This window comes from Aythya marila, assembly GCF_965140915.1.
Source record: "Aythya marila genome assembly, chromosome: 5".
NCBI classification, from domain to species: Eukaryota; Metazoa; Chordata; class Aves; order Anseriformes; family Anatidae; genus Aythya; species Aythya marila.
The window spans coordinates 59,974,892-60,002,815 of record NC_139046.1 but is presented as its reverse complement, the minus strand read 5'-3'; the positions used below and the strand labels follow the sequence as shown (position 1 = coordinate 60,002,815).

The following is a 27,924-nucleotide window of genomic DNA, read 5'->3' as shown; positions in this document are numbered from 1 at the left end:
CAGGCGCCCTGATTTACAGCTGGCAGCCCGCTCCTCTCCCACACGCGTAACCCAGCGGCTACCAAGAACCACTCGTGAACTCCTCGAATCCCTACACAGTTTATTTTTCCTCACTTCTATGAAACGCTGTGAGAAATTATTAAAAAAAAACAACAAAAAACACGAAGGGGCGGCGGGGCACGCCACAGCCCGCGCTGCCTGAGGCAGCCATGAGCCGCCCCGCCCCGCCCACGGCTGCGTTCCCGCCTCCCGCCTCGCGCCGGCCGCCACGTTCCTGCTCCCCCTCCCACCCCCCCCCCCGGATTGCGTTGTCCAATCGGAGCCCTCCGCGACGGCCGGGCCGGGGTCGGGCCCAGCCAATCGCCGCGCGCCGAGGGGGCGGGACCTGTGCCCATGGCAACGGGGGCGGTCGGGCCGCCACCCCGCGCCGGGCCTGGCGGTGTCGCGCTCTATCGCGCTCTGTCGCGACGTATCGCGCCGTGCCGGGCCTCGCCGCGCCCCGCAGCCCCTGAGGAGCCCCCCGGGATCCCCTCTGGTCACCACGGAAGCAGCCGGCCTCCTGCAAGGTACCGGGGGGGGAGTGGGGGCGGGTGGGGGCCTCAGCGCGGGGCAGCTCCTGTCAGGGGCGGCGGGTAACGGCCGCGGGTAACGGCCACAGGTAACGGCCACAGGTAACGGCCGGGCCCAACGGCCGCGCCTCCCCTCAGGCTGTGCCGGGGGCTCCTGGTGGGGCCGCTGAGGGGCCCTCGGTTCCCCTCGGCTCCGCCAGGCCGCGTGAGGCGGAGGGCTCCTTCCCCCGGCCTCCTGAAACGGCCCCCGGGCAGGGAGGGGGGGACCTGTGCTCAGCATCGCGGCCTCCCGGGGGCGAGCTCGGCCTGGGGCTTGTTGTGGGGCTGTCGGGCAGCGTGGGGACTCGGCGTGCTGCAGCTGGGAGCAGTGTGAGTCTCGTTGGCCTCTGACCGGGTTAACTGACGTTAAAACGGGAGGTAGCGCAAAGTTTCAAACTAATACCGGCCGCTGGCCTGCTTAAAACTTCATCAGCAGTTAGATGAGCAGGCATCTGGCGTAGGCAGCCGGTGTAAACTTGCTTGTGGCTTGATGAGTCACAGAATCACAGAATTTCTAGGTTGGAAGAGACCTCAAGATCATCGAGTCCAACCTCTGACGTAACACTAACAGTCCCCACTAAACCATATCCCTAAGCTCTACATCTAAACGTCTTTTAAAGACTTCCAGGGATGGTGACTCCACCACTGCCGTGGGCAGCCTGTTCCAATGCCTAACAGCCCTTTCAGTAAAGAAGTTCTTCCTAACATGCTCTTAACACAGGGTGGCAGGTGGTTATTTTGGCGTGTTCAGAAAAGCCCACTGAGGAAATAGAAACTCCGCAACAACAACGAAAAGATTCGTTTTTGAATGAGAGTCAGAAAAAGTTCCCATAATTTGGCTGTGTGGCAGTGGTGCTGGACGTAAGCTTGCATTTTAAGCGTACTTAAAGTGTACTTAAGTACGCATTTTAAGCATACTTAAAAGTTTTTTTTCAAAAGCTGCCTCCAAGTGATGTGTACATAACTTAACCTGTAACCATGAAAGGGAAAGCGGTAGCTCTCTGAGGTAAGAAAAAATGTAAAATGTTATAATACTGACTCAAATGTCAGAGGTGTGAAAATATTGACCCGTACTTATAGTGATATACTGACTAAACAAACGTGCTTTAAGAAGGAGAGATAACATCCCTTACTGTTAACTTGAAAGCCTGTATCAGTGTTGCCTTGATCTGAAGCCTTTGCAACAGTGGTGCTTACCTAGCAAATTATTGTGCTCTCGTCCATTCGTTTGCTCAGTGAGCAGAAGAGATCTCTGTGAACCTCCTGTAAGATGCGTACCAGACACGTCTTCCAGATGGGGTTATGCTTATCTGGAGCTGAAACCACTGCCAGCTACTTAAGCCAAATCAAAGCAAATTACAGGCAAAATTCACGTTAATTTCAACAAGGACAGGTCTTGTTCTGCAGTAGACATGGTTTGGCAGTTGGAAGAATGAAAGAAATTGCATCCTATTAGAACAGTTGTAAATATTTGTCTTCCTCATAGGTAATTCAGACAATGTATAGTCTATTTTTGTGATTCCATTTCTTGTGCTTTATGTTCTTTATAATATGACTGTGATGTTTTTGTACATTTGTGCTTCTAGAAGTGTAGAAATCAGTGTGAATTAGATGGAAATAAATCTCATTAGGCAACTACCATTAAGTGCCCAAACACTTTTAAATCTGGCTCCGTTATGTTAGATTTAAATTTATACCTGTTAGCCATATTCTGTTCTCTTACCAAAGGGGAAAAAAAGGCTATTGAGGTCCTGATGCAATCAAGGTTTACTGTAGCATGGTCATCTCTTGCTGACTAGAGCAAAATGTGTACTAGTGGGTGATCACATAGAATAACTGAAACAACTTTTGAAGTTAGAGTAAAAGCAGACTTTTACAAGCAATCTTTCTGTTGCAGGTGGTAGCATGTTTGAAATGAGGTTGGTTTTTATGCCAGCACTGACAAAATTGCTGCTTGCACTTATCCAAAATGAATTTGTGAGATTCCAGGTTTGCTGTCGTATTTGTTCCATATCTGAAGTTGTAGTATGGGAAGCTACGTTTTATACTGTTTCTTGATTTCAAATATGCCTTTTAAGCTGATAAGAATTTTTATCTGATACGTACTGAATTCAATACAAGTTTATGCTTGCATGTTAGTTTCAGAAATCTTTTTTTCTAGGACAACTTTACTGTAAAGGATTGATAAAATCAACCAAGTTTTAAAAACAAGACTAACACTCGGTATTCTTCAGTTAGTAACATGTCTTTACAGACACTGATATTTAGTTTTCTAAAACAATGATGTTAGCTTCTTGGAGACGGGTGTTATATAAATATGCATGTGTATTTGCGTGCACACAGGTTTTTTAATATATTGCCACTAGAATTAAAAAACAGTTGTCTTCTCAGGCTTTGCTTCTGACAGGGCTAAGCATGTGTAGGAGCAGTCTGTATATGTTTTGCTTCTGTGCCATCCTTATTTCTGGAGAGAAAACTCTAGTTCCATTGAAAACAGCATGTGGTTCTTTCTCACTTGAACATTCATATTTTGTGTTACTACATAGGATCTCCCAGCATTTCAGTGACTCATTTAATAAAACAGCTGAACAGTATTTTCAGCATTTTTTAAAAAAAAAAAAAAAAAAAGGTTCTGTCAGCAAATGTTGTACTACACACAGCTGAGGCATGCTGTCTTTTCTGAGAAGCTGAAAAAAGAAGCTGTTCTATCAGCCAACTTGTAAATGTAGAAAGGATGAAGCAGGAAAACTTCATTGAGAAGTGAGAAAAATAAATACAAGAGTCAAAAGAAAAGAATTTAAGTAAGCATGGTGAGAAGAAAGGACTCCCCTGTCTTTATGTACTTAAATGATGTGCAGGTATATCACTCAGAGGTGACAGCTAGCTCAAACTGCTAGGAGCGCTTTGTCTCCTTCAGATATATTTGTGATATAATAATATTCTAGTACTGAGTTCAGAATATTCTTAACAACACGAGGATTAGTGGATTGGATCAATGGGTTATTGTATCTTTTTTTTTTTTTTTAAAGCAGCACTTCCTATGAGGATTGTTGACATTTCCAACAATACAGCATTAAAATAGGAAGCCATAGTATAGCTGTGACTGTAGAGAATATTGCAATCATCTTTTATGTATGCGCCATTTCTCACACAAGTTTAATTACTTCCATATCAGATACAGCAGGCGTGCAGCAGATTTTGTGAATAGGTAGGCTTTTTCTGCAGGTCTGGATTTACCCATCATGGTATACACTGGTGTGGCAAGTGCAAACACGCAATGTAACATTTACGGTGCTTATCATCTGCTTCTTATCTGCTGAGTTTCTAGATATACAGGCACTGTACGCTGCTATCACTGTGTTTGCCTATTTCAGACTTCGGGCATAACTTCTTAAAACATATTTGTTGCTTTGCCAGGAAAGCAACGGAGACATCAGTACCAGAACTCTGCTGTTTCCTGGGCAAGAGTTGTTAGGTGAATGAAAAGTAAATTTTGTGAAAAAGTAGATGTATTATAATCACCCGACAGCTGTGTAAAATAGGTGTGCTAATGCCATGCTTTGCTGCTTGCGTTAATGTGGCTGGAAGTAGCATGTAAAGCTTTAGAAGCTGCATTTTGTACTTCTCTTTCAAAGCTCGTAGCTGTTAATGATCCAAATGTCCGATTCTTTTCCACTGGAGTTGATAGGAATTTGTGATTGAATTTAGTGGGAGATCAAGGTTGCTGGCAGACATCCTACTCCTTGTCTTTTCCAGTTGGATTGTTCTGTTCAGACAAGTACATTGGTGGCTCTTTTTCCTGCTCATTACCTCATTCTTTTAGCTCTCACTAAGAGAGAGTTTTTTTTTTTTAACGCTTCCTACTCAGAGAAGTTTTTACTTGGTTTTCTTCCCAAATACTGGCTTTGTTTATAAACTACATTATTTGTCAGTTCTGGAGCACCACATTTATTGTTAGTTCTCTCTGTGTGTTACAAGTATAAATGTTTGTTTATGTCTTTATCACTTTAGAACTTAGTTAATTTGGAAAGATGAGTTTTCTTGTTTGTGATGCAAGCAGACTAGAGTTTTGCTGCCTTTTAATCTTGGTGGGCTATGTGTCTTTTACTAGAATCACTTAGTTTCCAAATGCAAATCATAACAATGGCTCTGTCCATTTATCTTTAAGATAGGAACCATTGAATTATTAAAGTCAGCTGGTAAAACTTAAATTTCTCTTAAACTGTGAAATAGCAGCAGGAAGAGTAGCAGTAACGATAGGCTAGAGCAAGGCCACCACGGCCGGGGCAGGAAGACCTTTGCTGTGCTTTAAGTACTGCTGATGGCAGTGCCCAAATTGACACTGCTCCCCTTCTGCACACTGTGATTGGCTGTTGACTTGGTGGCTTCTGGTCCTTGCAGGGGAAACCCCGTCTTTGAGTCAGCATCAGTCATCAGTAGATCTACTCTAAAATGCCTGGAAAGGGATGGGCACCTTGGAACGGGTTTATCAAGAGTCAGGAACTGCTGAAGGTAGTTGATAACAGGCTGGGCCTCGGACGAACTCTTAATAACAAAGTACTTCGGGGAACAAAAAACAGAGTCTCATTTTTCTCTCATCCTGCCTCTCATCACTTCTTTCTAGTTGCTGAGTTTGAGAATCATGCTCAGTTTTCTCCTGCAGCTGACTTTGCAAGGGGCCTGGTTTCTCTTTACTAGTACATGTCAGAGTAACATGTTCAGTGAGTCAGTTTGGACTGTCACTGTGACGATCTAAAGGTTGACTTGTCTTAGTCACCTGCTTTTATAGAGGTAAGTTTTGATACTTTTTTAATAGTCTTGGACTATAAGATACCTAAATACAGTAACTCTGTCTTCACTAGGTAATTTTTTATTTTAATAAATGTATTTCCAATGTATTCTTTATAGCACAGGCTGCATAAACAGGTGGGTTCCTCAAAGTGCTACTGGAAAGCCTGTGTTAGGCAAAGTAGTCTGTAAAGTCAGCTGCGATGATGAAGACATTTTTGTTTATCCACTTTGTCTTCTCTGCTCTTAATTTTTTATGGTACTTGTGGATTTTTATTTTTGCCTGTTGTATCAACGTGGCAACAATACAAACATCTGGTGCACAACCTGAAACAAAATTGCTGGATGGGCAGTAGATAGCCTTATTTTCCAGAGCAGTGTCTCACGTCAAATAGATGTCAAAACCAATTTGTGGTACCATCCAGTCTCTCCAATTACATATAACAGCATGAAGTTACAACGACTGGTATTTTCAAAGAAACCCAAATTGCCTGTAAGCATGAATCCCACTGAAAGCCAGCAGATCCAGTGGCATTCAGTCTGATTAGTGCTTTTGTTCTATAAGCTCTGTGACTACTGTAGTTTAAGATGATACAGTTCCAGTTGCCCATCCTAAATCTCTGTTAGAGGTTACTGATCCCTCATATGAGGGTTGGCAGAACAACATATTTGCTTATTCCTTAGTTTCAGTTCCATTTGAACACGTTACATATCAGTTTTCTTGAGCAGCAAGGGGAAGAAGTCCTCAGAACTTGTGTACTGCTCTCATCTTGAACTGCTGATCCCCATCTCCACAATTCACATGTCCCTAGAAGTCCCTAGGAACGACCTAAGCCAAGTGGATCTGACTTTCCAGTGGGGACCTGACAAGCGCTGACATTGAATCCAATACACTCAATGGGGCAGCAACACTAGCTCCTGCCATCCCATCTGGTAGTGATCAGATGTTGTTTTTTTTAAATTGAAAGCAACCGGTATGTGCTATAACTGAACAGAATCCATTTACGTTCTTTTTGCTGAGGATGTGATTAATAAAAGAGCTTCAGAGAATCCTTGTCATTCTCAAGCCTAGAAAACAAAAGTTGGATAAGTAGGTGTATTTTTACCTTCAACTATTGCCTAGTCTCCAGTAAAAGAGAGAATATTATCTCTATATTTCCCTTTTATTTTTTTCTTCTTTCATATACTACTTTTATGAATAAAGCATATCAACAATTAACACTGTATCTAATTCTTTGAGTTCCAGCATTCCCTGAGAGCAGTGGAACACGTGAGAAGTAGGTTATTATAGGTATCTATGTAGGAATGTCAAAGAATTCTAATCAGCACAGTATGATAACATCACTTATGTTATTTTTGTGACTTGGTCTCGTTTCAGATGAAGAGGCTATCTCTCCTGCCCCAGCAATGTATTCTGCTGATGTCATGTCTCTTAGTGGCTTTGGAAGCTGTGCCTATAGACATAGATAAGACAAAAGTCAAAGGAGAAGGCCATGTAGAAGGAGAGAAGATAGAAAATCCAGTAAGTATAATGAAATTAATCTAAGTAGTTTGTACTAATTGTTAGTAATCTGGTTATAGCAGCCCTCTGTCCTGAAATTTAGATGTTTTTTACTGGAGCTATATGCAGGAAAGAAATGAATATTAGCTGATATTTTCAAACAGTCTACCATCTGCTGTAGCGGGGCTCCATTTAAATTTGTTCTCTTTTCTTAGTTATTTTCTGTGAGCTGCTAAAGGTGAGGTAGCAAAGTGAATGAATTCCCCAGTTTACAACAGGAAGCGCTGCTTATTTTTCCACAGAGACTTCTTTCAAAGTGAATGGAATTTCCTAAGCCACCAATGTTTCCAGTTCAGTGCTTCAAATAGAACAGGAAAATGTTTGATCAGGGGAATACAGTTAGCTTTTGCAAGTATGAAGTTTTTTCAACAACAGACATACTGTGTTTATAAGTGCTACAAGCGTCTTCAATGAAAACACATTGGAGATCTTGTACTTGCTAAAGTACTTTGTAATGTACTACAGTAATGTACTTGCAGTTTTTTGTTGGTTTTTTTTTTTTTTTTTTTTTTTTTTCCAAGAAACAAATCTCCGGTATCAGCTTTTAATAACTGAACAATACCGTTGTTCCCTGAAAGCCAAATAAACTCTTGTTGAAGCAGATTTTTTTTCCAAAATTAAATTGAGTCTAGCAGTTCTATTTCCACTGGATTGCCCTTACTGAGAGTGGTTTTTTTTGTTTTTTTTTTGTACCACAACATCACAGGAAAATGCATAAAGAGAATGCATGCCACAGGAAGATGAACTGACCTAGTGTAAAGTTTACCTAATAGGTTAAGTCCTGGTTGTAGCTCTGGTTCATCTGCCCTCAGCTGTGCAGGTTCAGTAATCTCATACTAACGTTAAATGTTTCCCAGACATAATATCTGCTTATTTTTTGACAGATACGCTGATTAAAGCCAAGTATAACTTCTCGTCGTTGATTCTGGCAGACTGGGGGTGGCTGTCTTTCTAAAAAGATTTCTAGGAAATGCAGCAAATAGTCTCTATTTTCTTTTGCATCTGAGGGAAAAGAATAGGCACTATTCTGAACTGCTCTTGAAATCATGTAATGAATTAATTGCACTGTTTAAAAAAGAAAACAATGCTATATTAACATGACAGATGCTTGCATATGACATGGATTGTTAAATATCTTCCTCCTCTGTCATCAGTTACTGACAAATTAATTATAAGAGTAAGTTGCTATAGGGCAACGATGCAGATCAGAAAAATGAAAGATATTTAGGACAGCTTAATCCCTGTGTAGCTGAGAATTGGAGTTTAGTTTAATAGTTGTATTTGAATGAAGTAAAATACTTGGTAGCGTATTCTTTCTTTTCTAACTGTAACCTTCTTTTTTGAAGGATACAGGGCTTTATTATGATGAATATCTCAGGCAAGTAATAGATGTCTTGGAAACAGATAAGCATTTCAGGGAAAAACTCCAGACTGCTGACATAGAAGAAATAAAGGTAGGTACATAATGTTAAGTGAGTCTAATTAAATCCATAATCATGAACTGTGCAAGACAGATATAATCTTTCTTTGCTTTTTTCCTTCATACTCCTCTTAGTTTTTGTGAGCTTAAATTTCCTCTCATTTTTCATTTACCGAGATATTCAGCTCTTGCTAGAGCTTTTCCTTTAGTAAAGAGACAGCAGGTGTTCTATTCCTTCAAGAATATTCCGTAGTATAAAACAGAATCTATACTTGAATGCATGGTTTCTGCCTTCTGCCTATCCACTAAAAATCCAGTTTCAGACTCCATCCAGGATGTATGTTCATTTACCTCTGCAAGCCTAACTGTCATTTGCTTTTTCCTGCTGAGCAATTTGGAACACTAATTCAGACAGGGATTTATATGCCTTCTGAGATTAAGATATTGTCATATTGATTAGTGATACACTGTGGAAGAGAATTAAAAGAAAGTCCGATTTTGAAGTCTGGGGAAGTTGAGGAGTTGTACGAGAGGTAAAGTCATTGTGTGTAAATTCCAGAATAACAGACTTCTGGCATTCTCCACTGCTGTCCTTTCTTCTGTGCCAATTCAAATAGCACTCTCTCCAAAACTCCAGTTCATTTTTGTCTTACGCGTTTCAATTTCTAGCTCTAGGTGGTGGTTGTTCTACTTTCCCATTTCTGATCTAGAAATTCTGCAAGGGACAGGTGGGACACAGTCTGAAGTGACAGACAGAGAGGACTGCTTTCTGCATTTCTTTTAATTTCTCATGGTGCCGTTGGCAGTTCTTGACTCTTTCTTCTGTGCTACATCTAGTGCAGCTCGTGAAGGTTACTAACCATTTCCAGAAACTGATAAATATTCTTGCAGTACATGCTGGCAGCTGTCATTGCGCTTGTATCTTCTCCCAAGTCTTTCAGCTGTTACCAAATGTATGGAGAATACAGCATTGTGTGTTTATCTCACAGCCCTTTTGAACCAATTTGAGAACATTTGATCAAGCAATTTGTCACTGCAGCAACAATACCTCATGAAGTTGCTGAACGGTCACACTTCTGCTCTTTAGGGGAGCAAGATGTTTAGAAATTCTCTTCTCAGAAAGCTTCTGGGATTCTCTTTTTCTACAACCATAAGCTTAAAAAAATTGAATATGCTCTTTGAAAAGAATTTGAGATTCTAATAGCATGGGCTACAGTATTGGCAAAGACTGACAGTAGTCTGCTGTCTTGCTGATTATCTCTAATGGGAATTGTGAAGGCTACTTCTAGTTTTTATCGATAACTGATAACTTTTTTTTTGACAGAGTGGAAAACTAAGCAGAGAACTTGACTTAGTTAGCCACCACGTGAGAACACGGCTGGATGAACTTAAACGACAAGAGGTGGCAAGATTAAGAATGTTAATTAAAGCTAAAATGGATTCTGTTCAAGGTAAGAATACAAAATTTAACTAGGTGGGTTAACAGATGAGGTTGCATTGGACAGGTATCCAAAATGTAACAGCTATGCTTTCTTTGTTGACAACATAACAAACATAATCTGAAAGTAAGAGTGTCCTTTCTGACCAGGCCAGGGGACAGTAAATATAAATCTTGATAGGAAACTGGAGAAAAAAACATCTATTTTATAAATAACAACTTGATTTTGGCAGTGGATTTTTCAGATACTTCTAATCCTTTCTCAGTCTTTTTTTTTTTTTTTTTTTTATAGCACATCAATTTATAGATCACTCACCGAGAACTAGCAACATATACTAGCTAGGCTGTTTCAGAATACAAGACAGAATGTTTAATGTTTTTGCAAGGTGGAAAATGATTTTTTTTTTGTAGTCAGTTAACGTTAAGTTTCCATTTTCTCTTTTTAAATCCTTTTTCCACCAATAAGAACTATATTACAGGTTTATAACAGACATTAAACATTTAAATTCAGAAGATGATTTTTCTTGTTTTTGAGGATTTTTTTTAAGGTTTTGGATGAAAGAAGAACATTTGGGTTGAAAAAACATTATTTTTTTTTTTACTTGCTAATGAAATTGCTTGAACATATGCAATGTCTTTTAAAGAATAAAGTATACAGGTTTCTCAAGAATCTGATCGATATATGTTTGTTTGGGAAAAGGCGCTATCTGTTTTCATTGCTGAAGAATTTTTAAAGTTTTCATCTAGAACTAAATCTAAGATTCTTATTGGGTATTACTTTTTGAAGATAATTGGTTGCCCTTAAATAAAGATCATACTGGATTGCATGATCTTGTATCCAAAACTGTTTTTCACAATGAAGCTTGAATAAATAGGACTTAATTTGTCTGTGCAGATTATTTTCTTGCTCATAAAAAATGCTGTCAAGTAGGAGGAAGGGATCCCACTGAATGGAATAGGTAATATGTCAATCTAAACTACTGTAAGAAAAAGGATCTGTCTTCTAGGCTAATTCCATTGAGTCAAATTTAGAGATGGTAAATAGGCCAAAAAAGTATGTGTATACAAATTTGTGTCTATGGGGATGTCAGGAAAAAAGTGTGATTAATTTGGGAAAGAAGGTATTTTTAGAATACTACTACCTTTCCAGTGTGGTGTTTTTTTTTTTTTTTTTTTTTTTTTGGTGCAGCTGTAGTACAATTAATGAATAATGATACAGAGTTACTTGAGAGCTTCAAGATAACCTTTCTGTCCTTTGTTTTCTCTTCCTGGAAGTTCTAGTGCAGAGAGTGCAGTCCACCAGTAGCTAGACAGTGCAGACCAGACCTCCACAGGAGTCAGTGCATTGCCTCACGTACCTGTCAGCCCCCATGCTTTGTCATTCTCAGGAGGTCTTTTAGCTGCTGAGAGCTTGGTCTCGTGCTCCTATTGCAAGCAAGCAGTCCAGCAACATCATGTTGACACGGTGAGCTAGTTGACAGCAGCTCATGATACCTAGTTATATTGGTAGTAACTGTATACTTTATTTTTTTAGTGATTTAATCAACTAAGTAGTTCTAGCCCTATTTCCATAAATCAAGAGTAACTAACAGAGCATGCTTTAGAAAAATAGTTTTTTCCTACAGCAGATCAAGCATATAAATACATTCTGTTGCCATGACAGAGCTTACATTTAGAAGGAACAAGAACAGATTATACCAGTTCAAAATACTCAGATGACTACTAATGTGAAAGAACAAGAGTGGGAAAATATATCATGAAGTTTGTAGTGGGCCCTGTCAGTGACTACTTCACATCATGTATAACTGTATGCTCAGATTATTTATAAAATATTTATAAAAGTATCTGCACACCTATGCAAAAATCTTCTCCATGTAATACCATGTAATATCTTAGCCTTCTATCTGTTAAAATACAAAAAACTTTCTTCTCAGATGGATCAGGTTTAAAAAAAAAAAAAATCACAAGACTTGAACATATGCCCTGTCTATGTTGTGTCTTGATCCAGATGTATTTTAAAACATTTGCACCAAGAATCTGCTGAACTGACCAGTACAGGATGCAAGAACGTTAGGGGTTGGGTGACTTTATTCAAGGACAACTCTTAGATATTACAGTACTGTGGCAAGTAAATGCTGTCAAACAGAATGAGTTGTTTCTCTGTCTTTATAAGGAATGAAGGAAAACAGGTTTTGGGGCTTTTTTTTTTAATGAAAAAAAAAAAAAAAAGCTTAAAATTACACTTCCAGAAAGTGTTTCATAAACAGGCTAAGTTGCATATATTTCAGAAAAAACATGATCTCACCAGGGAGGAATGATGTTTGAAATATGCCCCAGACAGTGTGTACTGTTTTATGATAATACAAATACAGCACTGAGTGTGAGAGAAACAGTTTACCAAGGGATAACAAGTTCAAAATGATATTTTCCATTTTTTAAAAAAACATATTCTTTACTAAGACATCTGGCAAAAGCTTGCCAACATTGTTGCCCAGAACATACCAAAATATACGCTGTTTAAGATAGCATTATTATCTAGCTTTACCAGTTAAAAACCTTGGTAGCAGCCACACTTTTATAATGAAAAAATTATTCAGTCCTCAAGGAGCCTGAGGTACTTACAAAGCACAAGCTCCTGTGTGAATGTATTTAACTTCCTGATCTTGTTTGCTTTCAACCTTATTTTAATGTTTTACATTTGTACCTTGTTCTTTCAGACACTGGCATAGACCATCAGGCTCTCCTTAAACAATTTGAGCACCTGAACCATCAGAATCCCGACACATTTGAACCTAAAGACTTAGATATGCTGATCAAAGCAGTAAGTGCTAGACATCAACTACTCTGGGCTGTTTTTTATTGGTATTGTTTCTTCTTCTTTACTACTTTTTTTTTTTTTTTTTTGTAAAGGTGATATGCAGTTTTCAGTTTCAGAGAAAAGTCAGTTGTCTCCATTGCACACTTGAAAACTATTGTCAGTGTACATTACACTAGAAAGAGCCTAAATTTTGCATCCTTTAGTACCTTGACCTATCTGAAAATAGTGCAACTCTAAATCCCATACAAGTACTTGTCAGAAGTTCTCCCCTCACTCCTTTCTCTCTATATAAATGGCTTTGTTGATTTAATCTGTAATAAACTACTGCAGAGTAACTCCCGTTATTAATGGAGGCACTGCTCTCGTTAAGTTCTAGGGGAAGCTATGAATGTTGTTATGCTGCAGTAAACAAGGACTTAATGATACTATTTGAAGCTGTACTTAATTAGCACATACTTAACTTGAGTTAATTTATTATTAATTGAGAAAGGATACCTTGATGCAAAAGTTGTCTAAGCAATTGAACCTTTGCAAATTAAATGCTGTGAAAGTAATAGAGGGAGTGAAGAGAGATGTTTATGTTTCACTGTTGTGTGAAAGGGGACCACAGACTAGTCTACCTTGTGTTTAATAGGGAAATGGCAATATTACCAGCTGTGTCCCTAGACCTGAACAATGCAGGGTTTTTACATAATCTTATATAATGTGTTAATGTAATTATGTGGCGTAATCATGCGTACATATCTATATTTTTAGGCTACAAGTGACCTGGAGAATTATGATAAAACCCGCCATGAAGAATTCAAGAAATATGAGATGATGAAAGAACACGAGAGGAGAGAGTATTTAAAAACACTGGATGAAGAAAAGAGGCAGCGAGAAGAATCCAAATTTGAAGAGATGAAAAAAAAACATGGAGATCACCCTAAAGTTCACCATCCCGTAAGGCTACAGTCTGTCCTTACATATTTGTAAGGAAGCTTTCCTTTCCAGTAAGAAAAAGCTAATAACAGGAAGCAAATAACAGGAGAAATCCTCTTTATTCGCAGGATTTTTTTCTTATTGATGTGGGAGCAGAGTGTGGGAAGAGCACCGAGAACATTACAAAACCCCACTATGTGTACTTGCTTTTTTTTTTTTTTCCCCTATATAGGTAGTCTATTTGCTGGCAGAATTATTATTTACAAAGAAGATAAAATGTACAAGGAAGAGGCAAGAAGGGTATTCAAAACAGTAGGAATGCCTTCATGATATACTTGGCCTGCAAGGAACTAACTCAGAGCATCATTTTCTCTAGAAATGGCAAACCGATTGAGCCCCCTTGAGCTGTTGCTTGCAGATAAGTCAGTGTGGCCATGGCTAATTATACAAGCATTCCTTTCCCCAGAATATGCACTTTCTTGCCACTTCCCTGGGCCTTTCTGTCTAAAGGAAGTATGTGACCTGTGTAAAAAGGAAATTGAAGTAAGTTCCATTAATTCTATTTGGACCATGACTAGTCAGGGAAAAAAAAGAGCCTTTCAGAGAAACTGTATTGCAAAGCTAAGGCAGTAAAATTACACTTAATCATCTTTTGAATAGTTTTCTTTGTAACCAATCCACAGGGAAGCAAAGATCAACTGAAAGAGGTATGGGAAGAAGCAGATGGACTAGATCCTAATGAATTCGACCCCAAAACATTCTTCAAATTACATGGTAAGAAGTTTAGTTTAATTTAATTAGCAAATGTTGTCACAGTTATATTCTGCTGAAGATATTTATCCGGCATGTTTGTATTATTATAAGAAGTCTTAAAACTCAAGCAATTTGAATGAATCCAAAATGTGTAGAGAAGATAGCTATGTTATTGTGTGAAAGTTTACTGTGGGGTCTAAATGCTGAAAATGAAATCTTGAAGTACTCATAAAAGCAGAGAGCAAATAACCAGAAGTAATTGCTCAGGGAATTCTGGGTACTCACAGATCTCTCAATAACTAAAACGTTCACACACTGTGCTCTAGGAATAAGTCTTTCCCAAACACAAAGGTGTGTTTGGGAAAACCTGCTTTCTCAACACCTCAGCAGATGAGTGCCAGACACCCCTTATCTTTGGAATGGTCATAGAAGCGCCAAACCTCTTAAGTAGTTTCAAGACTTCCCTAAAAAGCACAACTCCAAATGTTCCCTGATACTTGCTCTGCGTTTCTGAGCAGTCTGCTATTAGAACAATGAAATAATAGGAGGGAAAAGTATGCATCTCAATAGGCGTTTTGTTTTAAATATGGTTATATAAATTGTAACTTTATATTCTGACCTTGTTAAATGCTTCATAATAAAGTATCCTTAAGCAGAACCTGCCTGGCACTGGACTCTGAAGGGTACAGTACAAAGAATTCGACTAATGCCAATGAGAAATTAATTGAAGGAATGGTCTAGCTTGAGTCTAACCTTTTATCTTGTTTTATTTATATATTTATTATATTTAGATATTAAACCTTATTCCTTCTTTCTAGAAAGATCTTGAAATGTAGTTTTTTGAAAAATTTTGCTCTTTTATGCAAGTCTTAATAAAACAGCAGTAGGTAAAATAACCTTTTGCCTTAAAGCTGAGTGTATCAAAAACTTTGAAGCAATTGAACAAAAATATTGCATAATAGCCCTTACTTGAAATAGACATTCCCTTTCAATTTCAGATAGCAGTAACAATACAGCTATTCAGAGTAGAACATAGCATACAAGGTGGATTGTTGCCAAGTATTCTCCTCTTGGATTGTTCATCAAAACAAACTTTAGTGATCTTTTCTTAAGCACTGCACCTTTATATAAATTTTGCACAACATTTGAGAGTCCTCCTGCTGGTTAACAGTGTTTATCTACTGACTTATGTTATTCCTGGATCTGTTTACCATTGTAGTTGTAGTTGTTAAATTGGGACAAGTTGTTCTCCGCAATATTTTCTGGCAATTACACTGGTTGCAGTCCTGTTGTGACCTATTTCAGTTTGCTAATCTAACAACTAGGGAGAATGTGCCAGTATTTAACCAATGGTTAACAGTCAGGTATCCAAAACCAGCAATACAGTTCAGCCAGTGTCTGATAAAAACCTGAAGAGAAAAACTGACATATGAAAACAGCATCTTGTTAAATGTGATTTTTAATCTGTATGGGATGTGTATGGTGATACATATTCAAATCCACGGAGAACTATTAGATATATTACTTTCTGTACATACTCATTTTGTATTTTCAACACTTCTTATTTTAGATGTCAACAATGATGGCTTCCTGGATGAGCAAGAATTAGAAGCCCTGTTTACTAAAGAGGTAAAAAAAAAAAAAAAAAAGTACAGGAACTTTACTTGTTTCAAAAAATGCTTGCAAGAATGTCTGTATTTTCCCCAAGTATATATAGGGGCTTTGGACTACAAATTAGAATACTCAGGTTGAAATGTATGAACCTTACATGTTTCTACACAACTGTAAAAATGTATGAGCAGGGAAAATAAAGTAGTTCAAAGAAAGGACTCTGACACCAGAGATGTATTGCTCGTGTATTTCTCTGCTAATTATGAGATTTCATAATTAATCTGCAGAACAGCTGTACCTGTAGAGTTTGCAGTGCTGAACTACACATGTGCTTTGGCTAGCTGTAGCCTGGTAGAGGTTCTGAAGCTGAGTAGCTGTGCATGCTCAGTGCTAGTCATAAGCCTGTAGAGAGAAAGAGGGTCACACACTTAAATACTTAGGCTGAAATTTTTGACAATGTTGAAATGAATTCATTTGCCTCATCAGATGTATACATCCATTGAAGGACACTTGTGCACTACAGAAGTGGATACAGGGTTTTCACCTCACTTCTGTCTAGCTAGTTTGGAGCACATGGACACCTAATAAAGTAGGCAAGCTGTTAGTGTCTTTAGGCCTTGGTTCCTTCTCTGTAAAAATACAAGTATTAATGGTACTTTGCCTCCCAGCATAGCAGCAACGTACTGAGATTCTACAGTGATGGGAGCTGCAGGAACAATGCGTGAAAAAAGGTCCTTGGCTTAATTTTTTCAGTAGGTTCTGTCATGTTATAGCAGGAAAAATAAAAAATCCACAACTTCCCATTCAGAGATCCATGATTATAGCTGCAACTAACTAAAGATTTTTTTCTAGATTTCACAAATCAGGGAGTAAATATACTATACACGGTATATACAAGGTGATAAATTCAACCTACTCTAAATTGTAGAAGACGTGATATTTGAAAATACAGATTTCTAATAGTACACTTCCATAATACTTTTCAATACTACTATATGGCAGTCTTTTTGACCGGTATGCCCCAGCATTTTACAGTGTTGTAATTTAAAAATAAGTAGTCTGGGGACTTACTACTTAGGGCTAGGAAAGGTAAGAAATAAGTAGAAGCAAATAAGCATGAACTCACCAGAAGGACAGCGTGCACAAAGAAAAATGGAATATTAAGCTAAGCACTCAATATGTCTTGTGATATCCTGAATGCTTACAGTGTGAGCGGCATTCTCCAATTAAAAAAAGTGTTTCTGCCCTGTTCTCTAAACTCTGCCTGCTTTGAGTCAAATATAGGATGTCTGTGCATACTGAGGTCAATTTTACCGTGATGTCTGAAGCACTGAATTACAACAGACCCCATGAATTAACTGAAAACTCGATCCTTAGCAATAACGACAGGCTTACTTGTTGCTTAAGTACTATCATAAAAGAGATTTATACCCATAGAGACACTTGGAAAATGGTGAACTCATGTTTTCAGCAGCGTTTCGTACTACTGTTCCAAACATGCTCAGTGATTTGAATGAGCAGCCCTTTCTCCAAAGTAATATTTGATACATTTGAATTTCAGCTAGAAAAAGTTTATGACCCGAAAAATGAAGAGGATGACATGGTTGAAATGGAAGAAGAGAGGCTGAGAATGAGAGAACACGTAATGAATGAGGTATGAACTAACACTTAACAGATCTGATATTTTCCTGCTACACTGAATAGAACTCCTGATGTAACAGGTTGTCTAAGTACAGTGCAAGGACATGAAACTATTGTTGCTAGGATTCACAAAGCTACAGTTCTCAAGTCCTGTGCCTAGATGTTGATGTAAATGCTTGCAGATTAGATTTATTTTTATTTAAGAAGTTCCAGAGGAAAAACTGTGCTGTAGCTTCCATCTTTTGCAGATAAATTAGAATAGAAATTCCTTGTGAATTTTCTCAAACAGCAAACACTCTAAACATGCTCTTACACCTAGCAATAGGGTAAGATTTTGTGGGAAAAACAAGTAAAGCAATATCTTCTTTCACATGGCTGGCCTTCATCCCTTCAGAAGAGGCCAGAGCACTAAAAGCATTACTTATGGCAGTGAATACCAGTGTTGGTTCTCTCTTTTTAAAGCTCAGGAAACAGAGGAAAGGGAAAAGGATGTTTTGATCTACCATTTTTTCCACTTGTAGTTTTCTCTATTCAACCATATTCCTTAAGGCTGAGGAATGGAGCAAGCCTGGACTCCTATTATTTGTGAAGGGAGTAATTTCCTCCCGTAAAGGTTTCTGACATTTTTGTTTTTATCCTGTCCAACAGTGGAGATTACTCTGACTCAGAATCAAAAAAATTATTACCAGAAAGCTACAAACCAGTTTTCTCAAAAAAGTCAGACATCCTGCTATTAGTTCTGGGGCTACAACCACACATATTTTACTTCAAAATTGATTGGAAATATAAGAGTCTTATTTCCATTTTTTTTTTTAACCATGTGCGAGTGTGAGGAAAGTTTTTAGAAGTTGTTGTAGGCATTCATTTGAAAATCGGACAGTTTAAAAATAAAATGGTTGTACTTGAAGGTATTTACATAATGATTTTAAACGTGAAGATATTTACATAATGATTTTAGGCATTGTCTCCAGCAAAACTCATCCTTTAGGTTGAGCATGATTTTTTTTTCTTCTAATAGGTTGACATCAACAAGGACCGACTAGTGACTTTGGAAGAGTTCCTGCGAGCTACAGAGAAGAAAGAATTCTTGGAGCCAGATAGTTGGGAGGTAATGAGAATGTGTTCCAAGTGCAACATGCTGCATTATTACCATCACTCTAACCAGGAAACCAGATGGCACGTCTGTGACCTTTGCCTTTTTTCAGTCTTGTTTTGGTATGCGTGTGTGGTTAAATGCCTTAGCAAAATGTAATGTACAGAATGTAACACACTAATTTAACGCAGATGTAATCTTTGTGGTTCACATACAAAGAGAAAGTCTTGCGCCACCTCGTGGAGTCTAAAAAATTTTCTACTTGCTTTTTCAAACATAAAATGGGCATTCAAGATATGAATCAATTCTGAGGGAGGATTAGAGCTCAGCTGGAAGCAAGATCTTTTTCTCCTAACTCTAAATATGTCGTAGAGTTTTGTGAGGAAAATAGCTGAGAAATAACAATTTTTTACTGTTTGAGTAAGCATACTAACCCTTTGCATTGTCATTTAGTGACATCCAGTAAGTTATACAACTCAGCTAATAATTTCAGTGATAATGTAATCAAAATAGATGTGCATTCCTGCCTAGGTATTCACGTTTGTATTTCCTTGCAGACACTAGATCAACAGCAGCTTTTCACTGAGGATGAGCTGAAGGAATTTGAAAGTCACATTTCTCAGCAGGAAGATGAACTTAGAAAGAAGGCAGAAGATCTTCAGAAACAGAAGGAAGAGCTACAGAGGCAACATGACCAGCTTCAGGCTCAGAAACAAGAGCTTCAGCAGGTACACTTAGGAGAACAGTTTTTTTTTTCCTTTTTCTTTATACTTATACGGACACTGTAACAGGTAATGACAATCCCCAGCTCTGGAGCATCCTTTACATTGATTTCTCGTATGAATCTCAGCTGAATTCTAAATAACACTGGTACTGCAGCACATCATAGTCTATTATTTCAAATTATAGCAAACTGTAAAGGTAAACAGTCACTTGCTCAGGCAGGAAGGAAAGGATGCTATCCAGGGGGACCTTGACAGGCTTGAGAGGTAGACCTGTGCCAAGCCTCATGAAGTTGAGCAAGGCCAGGTGCAAGGTCCTGGATCTGGGCTGGGACAATCCAAAGCACAAGTACTTTGTGGGCAGAGAATGGAATGAGAACAGCCCTGAGGAGGAGGACCTGGGGTCGTTGGTTGAGGAGAAGCTTGACATGAGCCAGCAATGTGTGCTTGCAGCCCAGGAAGCCAACCACATCCTGGGCTGCATCAAAAGCAACACTGGCAGCAGGGCAAGGGAGGAGATTCTCCCCCTCAGCTGCTCTTGCGAGACCCCACCTGTAGTACTGCATCCAGCTCTGAGGCCCCCAGCACAAGAAGGACAGGGATGTATTAGAACGAGTGCAGTGGAGAGCCACAAAGGTAATCAAAGGGCTGGAGTGCTTCTGCTATGAAGATGGGCTGAGGGAGTTGGGATTGTTCAGCCTGGAGAAGAGAAGGCTCCAGGGAGACCTCAGTGTGGCCTTCCAGTACCTAAAGGGGGCACACAAGAAAGCAGGAAAGGGACTCTTTGTCAGGGCATGTAGCGATAGGATGAGGAGTAATGGTTTTAAACTGAAAAAAAAGGGTAGATTGAGATGAGATATTGCAAAGAAATTCTTTAATACAAGGACAGTGGGGCCCTTAAACAGGTTACCCAGAGAAGCTGTGGATACCCCATTCCTGTGTTTAAGGCCAGGCTGGATGGTGCTTTGAGCAGCCTGGTCTAGGGGAAGGCATCCCTGCCCATGGCAGAGGGGTTGGATTTAGATGATCTTTAAGATCCCTTCTAATCCAAACCCTTCTGTGAAACAGTGCAAGTGTCGCACCTCAGTAGTTTGCCCATTAACCAAGATTTTACATGACGACTGTGCATATTTCTCTGAAGTGTAAATCACTTATGTCACATCAGAGAAAATGATGTCAGAGTGAAGTTTTTAACTCTGTTTTGTATTTTTTCACCAGGTTGTAAAGCAGATGGAACAAAAGAAACTACAGCAAGGAAATCCACCTGCAGGACCAGCTGGAGAACTGAAGTTCCATTCCCGTATGTATCTTTCTATGCAGACACACAAAATTTAAGATCTCCAATATGAGTCATTAAGAAAATATATTTTCTGTTGAAACTCTTAGTATACTGTAGTTTTAATGATCTGCATCGGGAGATTCATTAAACTGTCTTTAAGGGGGAAACTGCTTTGCAGCAGTTTTAATTAACAGCATAAAATGGACAGAGAGGAAGGATTGCAGTTCACTGGAGTGTTTTGCCTGTTAGTTATCCTAGATAATGTTATTTTTAGGCTAAGATTTGAGTGTGCAGAGGAGAATAGGGACACGAAAAACGACCAGGTCTGTCTGATATCCCATAGCTGCATTACCAGTGCAGAAATAGGTGTGTTAAAGGTAGTTCGCCTTGTGTATGCCACTCAAATGAAGTATATTACAGCACGCAAGAATGGGAAGTTACAGTGATTTAAGTTCCACTGCTATTGTACAACCCTGCTGTTGATCTTGGATGTTTACACAAGAACTGATGTTGATGCAGCTATCATTTCATGGCTATCTGGTTAGGCAGCCAGATGAAAGCTGCCTGCTCTTCTGCTAGCTCTTGAAATTTGAGATTGTAATCCAGAATTGCAATCCCAGGCTAAGCCTGCAGGGAAAAAAAAAAAAAAAGCATTTAAATGCTTTCAATCTGTCTGTCTTCTGTGGTCGATTTAACTGCAGTTGGGCACAATATGACATGACAAGTTTTAGATAGCATGAGCAACCAATTACTTCAACACCTATAGAGGATGATAAAGTCATAAATCATTGCATACAATCATGGATGACTAAAGAAGTGGTCAGGTATATTTTAACGCTTCTTATCCTCTGCTTTCGTACGCATCCTTAACTTTTTCCTCCCCCTTGAGAAAGGTTGAAAATAACATTTTTTTGGCTTCCGTGTTCATATGTTAATATTGTAAGTACAGCTCAAGGAATTAACAGTCATCTCAAACATAAGGCTTTGGGTTATATCCAGACAGCCTTTTGAATACTGGATGGTCTTAACTGGTCCTGCAGGGCCAACAGTGAGACTTAAAACCTTAAATTCAGTGATTACAGCTCACTTGGCTGAATACCCTGAAATTCTACCCCTAAGTTACACAGTTTTGTGAGCAGAGCAAGAAATAATTGAACTTGAGTACCAATTCCATTTTATCTTGATTTGTTTCAAAGCTGCCTGTGGCTAATTTCAATTTATGACCCTTAGTTATGAGAGCCTCTCATCCCCTTGCCTCCCTTTTGTTAACATTTCACTGTGTAATAGCAGATGCCCAGGGACTTACTATAGTGATAAAGCTTAAAAAAAGGGCAGTATTGTAACAGATACTGTTCTTAATACCTGTATTATTTTATGTAAAAACTTTTTGCAGAGACATTTAGTTAGGTATCCTAAGCTTTCATTGACTTAGAACTAGTCAGTACACATTCACTGAATTAAGGAAATCCAAACTGTGAAAGTTAGCCTTATTCCAAGGTGGGCAAAAGGTGAAAATTGTAAGGATTGTCAGTGTCATGATGGGTAAAATATAGGAACAAGTCATTTATATTTTTTCCCAAGCTTCCAACGTTGGGAATAAAGGTTTCATAAACATGTAACGTTTTAGAAATAACAAATTAATCTCCCAAAAGCCGAAGCATTATGCAAATATAAGCACTTTACAGAAAATAGAAACACCTACCTATTTAAGAGTAAACTGAATATTGTAATTTGGCAGTCTATTGTGTGATCTCAATCTGATTTTGTTTTAAGTCACATACAAAATTCTGGCTTCCATTTACAAACAAAAAATAAGGTTTTATTTGATTGTTACAATACTAGAAACATTTTCTTTGATACTTTCAACATACGGGGCCAGTTTAATTGAAGAGTTGTAAGTAGTTTTATTCTTGTTTTACAGCTGGGGAGCACAAAGTTGGAGATGCACCAAAACATCCTGCAGGAGATGATCAGCCTTTACCACCAGGACATGTTCAAGAACCAGCTGCTAGAACTGATCAAGTTCACCCTTAACCACTCGTGCCTCAACTTTATAGCATCTTTATTATTTTGGGGGGAGGGTAAAAGGTAGGGAGGGAGGGAAACAAACTCCAGTGAAACAAATTCCATTTTCTTCCCCAGATTATAAAGTCATTAGGAATATTATAGGTTAAATATCAATCAGACTTGAACCATAAATTAAACTAATTTTCTTCCTGATCCATCAGTGAGAAAGGCAACAATGGGATCCTTCAGAGGATATAATGGAGGAGGAAACAATTTTAAAGGTTTTTGTGGCCAAGAGAGCTGTTGCACTCTTATCTTAAAAAAGGAGATGTCTGCCATTGTGTGTTTAGACACAAATCAGAATCTTTTCAGAGAAGAAACAAGAACTGGGCTGAATATCAAGCTAAGTCTTGTTTTATGTAGAAACTCCTTCCAGAAATGCTGAGAAGCAAAGTAGGGAGAAACAGAGACCATAGGTGAAGGTCTACCATTTCCAGTACTACCAACCACTTTCTTGAGACCAAATAAAAATCAAACTTCTTACGCCTAACCTTTAGAAAACTTGCACTTTCTAAAATCCAACCACCACAAAAATGCATGGAATACTGAATATTTTTCATGTTTACAGAAGCCTGAAAATTTCACTGTAAGCCTTCAAAAGAAATACTCAACTTTGGGTGTATTGGTCTGAACCGTCCTTGTTAAGATTAATTCTGTGTGGCAGTTGTATACTGAACTGGCTCTCGGGACAGTGCTTTTGTCCCTGTTTCTTTCATCAGGTGCCAGCTGATTTCAAAATTTTGCATGCTATTAAATAAGCTTTTTATGTTGATGGAAATATTGTGCAAAACAGAAGACCACTCACTGTCTTCTTCTGTACAGATTATCCTACCTCCTATGATAATACCAGATTTTTTCAGAATGCACCATATGCTTCAAGAAGCTCTTCTCAGACATGAATTTTTGACTTGTTAAGAGTCTCACTATTAACGCTTCTTAGTCTTTAAGCAGTTAGCTGATGTAAGTTTATGAAACGTCCTGAACCAAGGGTGCTACTAGATTGTATGATTTTGGCATTGAACCAGGATAGCTCCCTCATATTGTAAGCCAGAATTTTTCAAAAACCAACAAAAAAACAACAAAAAAAACATTATGCCACTACAAAACCACCGTAAAAGTTGATTTACCTGGGGGTTTTACTATAATGTTGAAAAGCTATGCGATTGTCCTTATTTGTTATCTGTTGAGACTACCCTAAGGTATAAACCCTGTCTTTTTTTAAACGTGAATTGTTCTGATTGTATAACGCTGGCTTTGAACTGATGTACACACACTTAAGCAAGCGTCCTTTGAATTGCCTTCCTGTTAACAGCAAGCGTCGGTCAAAGAGATCATTGGGGTTTTGAGCAAAGAAGCAGAGGCCAAGCCTGTGTTATGAACATTATGACGAGATGTTCCTTTCAGAATGAGACTCAAACATTTCAAGCAAACTCAAAAGAGATGGGCAGCAATTACTAACATTTTGTATTGTCATTTGAGGAGTTTTTCACTGAAGAGTTGTGACTGGTAGAGGCTAGTCATGTTCCATACACATTTCATGCTTCCATCAGGATTGAGCACATTCATGATTTTCACACAATGGAATAGAACTCACTGCTAGAATAGATTAGGTTTCTTTATCTGTTTCATCTTAATTGTTATGTCACATTTCTTTTATTTATACCACTCAAGCAATTAGATTTTACCTTTTTTTTTTTTTGCTGTTGTTCTATTTGCAAGTAGTTGACATTTTAATTTAGTTTAAAAAACAAACAAAACACCATCTCCACAGTTTGTTACTTCCATGTAATTCTAATACCAGTTTAATTATGTCTTTGCCAGGAGACTGAAATACCTTTCAACAACTTTATCTGTTTGCTAAGAGGCCCAGATATAGTTACAGCGCTTCTCAGTGCAGGGCCCTGGCTTTGGGGTTGTAACCTGACAGGAGCAGCGCAAGGAAGGAAAAAAAAAGGGTGAGTTATTCAAACATCATGGAAAAGGTGAAGGGAGTTTTTTCTTCCTGTCCCACATGGAAGTTCACAAAGGAAGAGTGATACAGCCTCAGACGTTTGTAGAGAATCAAGGACTAAAAACTTTGATCTGAGAACATTTCTACCATACAAATTATTCCTTCATGTTACAACTGCCTCATAAATGAAGGCGGCTATATGTGATGCAGCATATGCTCTCAAGTGCTTGCCACAACTCAGGCTTCAATTTCAGCATAGTATCTGTTACATTTCTATCATTAAAAACTTGACTCTCCCTGATACAGGAGAGGAGCATTATATCCCCCTTACCCTGTTTATTTTGAAACATCCAGAGAGCTTTGCCCAGAACCATTGTAACATGGGTGCTGAACTCATCTTCTGCTTGCTGCAGTGTTGTGTTGGTGGTGATTGAAGCAGCTGCTTACGAAAAGCCAGAGCTTTCATTTGTCATTTCATGAGTTAGTGAGTTTCTGGTTTTACATTTCAACTAACCACAGAGGTGCATTCAGCATAAAGCAATGCTCACCTTCCCTTCAACTGCTGTCTGGTACCTAAATGTTCAGAAATGTTCTTGTCAGTGTTAATTTTAGTAATAGGCTTGCATTTTAACAAAACATGTAGTCTTTCTCCTTGTTTTTTTTTAAGAAGTAGAAGCAGTCCATTTTTTAAACTTTAGAATTCTTGATTGGATTTATCTCTAACAATAATCAAAAGTTCTATTCCAACTATTTGCCCTAAAATTATGTGGAAGTCAACGCCTTAGTCCTCAATAGCACTTATGTTACTTAACTCCTAACTGAATAGACTTTAATTTTGCTGCCTAGATGGTTTTGAGATGAGAGCCCAAATTACAGCTTCATGTTTGTTTGCCCAATTCAGAGTTTCATATGCATTGTTACCTCTTCCACAGGGCTGCATAGATAGCAAGAGCTGAGTGGACATCCTCTCAGAAGATGGTCCACCAGGTCTGCTCTATCAGCAGCCAAGCTTGACCTGATACTGCCCATCTAGTCCTCCTGTGTGAAGGAAGGACATCATTCTTCAGGCCCAAGCTAAAATATGTCTCTGGTTGAGCACAATACAGTCAAACTAGTTTTGTGGATTCATTCTGAAATACAGTTTAACTAAGAGTTATCTCACTGTAAGGAACATCTGCCATAGAGGTTATGCAGTGTGTTAAAGTCACACCTACACATGAAATGTTTAACTGATTTGATGCTTTTTAAAATGTCTTGTTTTCAGTGATGATTTCTTCTTTTAATTAGGTTCTCTCTTTTATGAAAGAGACTAAAAAGTGTTGTATTATTCACCTAAAGCATGTTTCTGCCATGGTACTGATTTCTCAGGAGCTGTTTAAAGTTAAAAAAAATAATACAGTGAAGTCAGGAAATAGAAAGCTATAATCACGGAAACAAGGGACTGGAATACCTTGGGCACCAGCGCTTTCACCTGTACTCTACTTTTGATTTAGGAGGTGATTAGAAGAAAACTGAATGTAACTTCATACAGGCACCAGTTCCAAGACAAAGATGCAAAGAGTTGGTTTTGTACTTGGCTGGGATTTCACTAGGAGGATGAAGGGGTAAGATTTAGTCAGTGGTGTACAAATTCATATTTTTCAGTGCAATATATGTAGAAAAAAGCCCCACTCAATACTTTGTATTGATTAGTTTTTAACTGGATTAAACTGAAACTCAGCGCAGTGACAGACGTCTAATGTTTTATTGTCAAAGGGTGAGAAATGGGCATCTGCTGCTGGGCAGGTGGTGACCAGGACAGGGAGCACTCTGCCCTGCCTCCTCCTATGGGGTAAGAGGGTTTGGGGACCAGGGAGGGGCTGTGCCAGCCCCATGCCCGCTTGGGGAAGTCTGCCAATGCAGGACTTGAGACAGTCCCAACGCTGTTCCCAAGGGAAAACAGGCGGTGGTTCAAGGTGCTGACACTGTGCATGGTTTCCCTTTCCTGTTACAGGGTTTGTGTAGGGGGTGAGCACATCCAGCCAGGCAGCTGTGGCTGGGCAGGCTTTGGTCTGTGGGCAATGGTACAAAGTCTTTTGGTGGCTTAGATCTTGCCTGTGTGAACAACTTGCCTTTCCTGCTTGTCCCACATTTTCCTTTCTGGAAAGATGTAAAAAAGAAGTTAAGTACTTTTTGTTCTTACGGGTCCCAGCTGTGTCACTGCAATATCTATTCACTCACTGATTATGTATTTAAATGCTCAATTTTCTATATTCATACAAACAAAACCAACAAGTAAAACTGTAACGTCATGAGAAACTCTAGCTATGAACACCTCACACATCTGACTTGTTGCAGAGAAAACCCAGAGAAGTTCAAATGTTTAGGAGCAGATTTTGTTGTAGATTTTTTTTCTTTGCTGTCACATTTTGCTTTCAAAGCCAGGTGTCAGCCATTTCAGGATGTCAGAATGGCTGTAGCAATGTGTATTTTGGGGAGAGGCCTGGGACACAATGCTACATGCAACCACATGAAACTTCCATTCTGTAAATGTATTTTGAATAATAATAATAATTAAAAAAAAGCAGGGTGGCATTCTGCAAGGAAGTGAAGCTCTGAGCTAAGGACTGTCCTTTTGTAATATATGGAAAAAGTAGGTAGCAGATACCAGGAACCATCATCAAGGTTGGCCCTAGAGGTACGTTTTTGTTTGCATTTTCAATATCTGCTACTTAGTGAAATTAAGAGGCAGTCGTATCATACCAGTTAAGTTAGTCCCATCTGAAAATAGAGTAAGTCGCCAAATTATGATAAGTGTTTTCTAAAAATGAACTTGCTACAACTACAAAATGGGGAACTAGCTTGAGTCCCATAATTTACGCATTCACAGATAGCAACTACCAAACCAATTTACAGTTACCCCTATGTTTTTAATGCCTTAAAAGTGATACTTGTCAGAATCCCTTTGTGTTCAATAGTAACTTTTTGAAATTACACTATCTGATGTTGTGTTCAACAGCCTGCATGCTTGCTTGCGTGGTAAAGTAAAACAATAATGACGAAAAGGACTTTTTTCCCTCCACAAAAATACTCAGTTTCCTAAAGCTAGTACATTTTTCAGTGACAAATATGGAGAGGGAGCAGCACTACAGTGCTGACCTCTCCACTCTTTGCACCTTCTCCATCATTTCAAGAGGCTGTCAGTCTGAATGCCTACACAGTGCCTGCTGTTCAGCCTCTGTTTCAAACAGCTTCTGTTCCTTCAGGTGTGCAT

At 38.8% G+C, this 27,924-nt stretch overlaps 1 protein-coding gene across 1 annotated transcript; it reads left to right on the top strand.

The window, feature by feature from the left end:
* Positions 1-403: 403 nt before the first annotated feature.
* NUCB2 (nucleobindin 2) lies at positions 404-26,399 on the top strand. Its single transcript, XM_082762000.1, has 13 exons — positions 404-566; positions 6,775-6,918; positions 8,304-8,411; positions 9,702-9,828; positions 12,533-12,636; positions 13,390-13,575; positions 14,238-14,328; positions 15,878-15,936; positions 17,480-17,572; positions 18,578-18,667; positions 19,210-19,380; positions 20,593-20,674; positions 22,575-26,399. The coding sequence occupies exons 2-13, from the start codon at positions 6,775-6,777 to the stop codon at positions 22,685-22,687; spliced, it is 1,368 nt and encodes a 455-aa protein (XP_082618126.1). The 5' UTR covers positions 404-566; the 3' UTR covers positions 22,688-26,399.
* Positions 26,400-27,924: the final 1,525 nt, after the last annotated feature.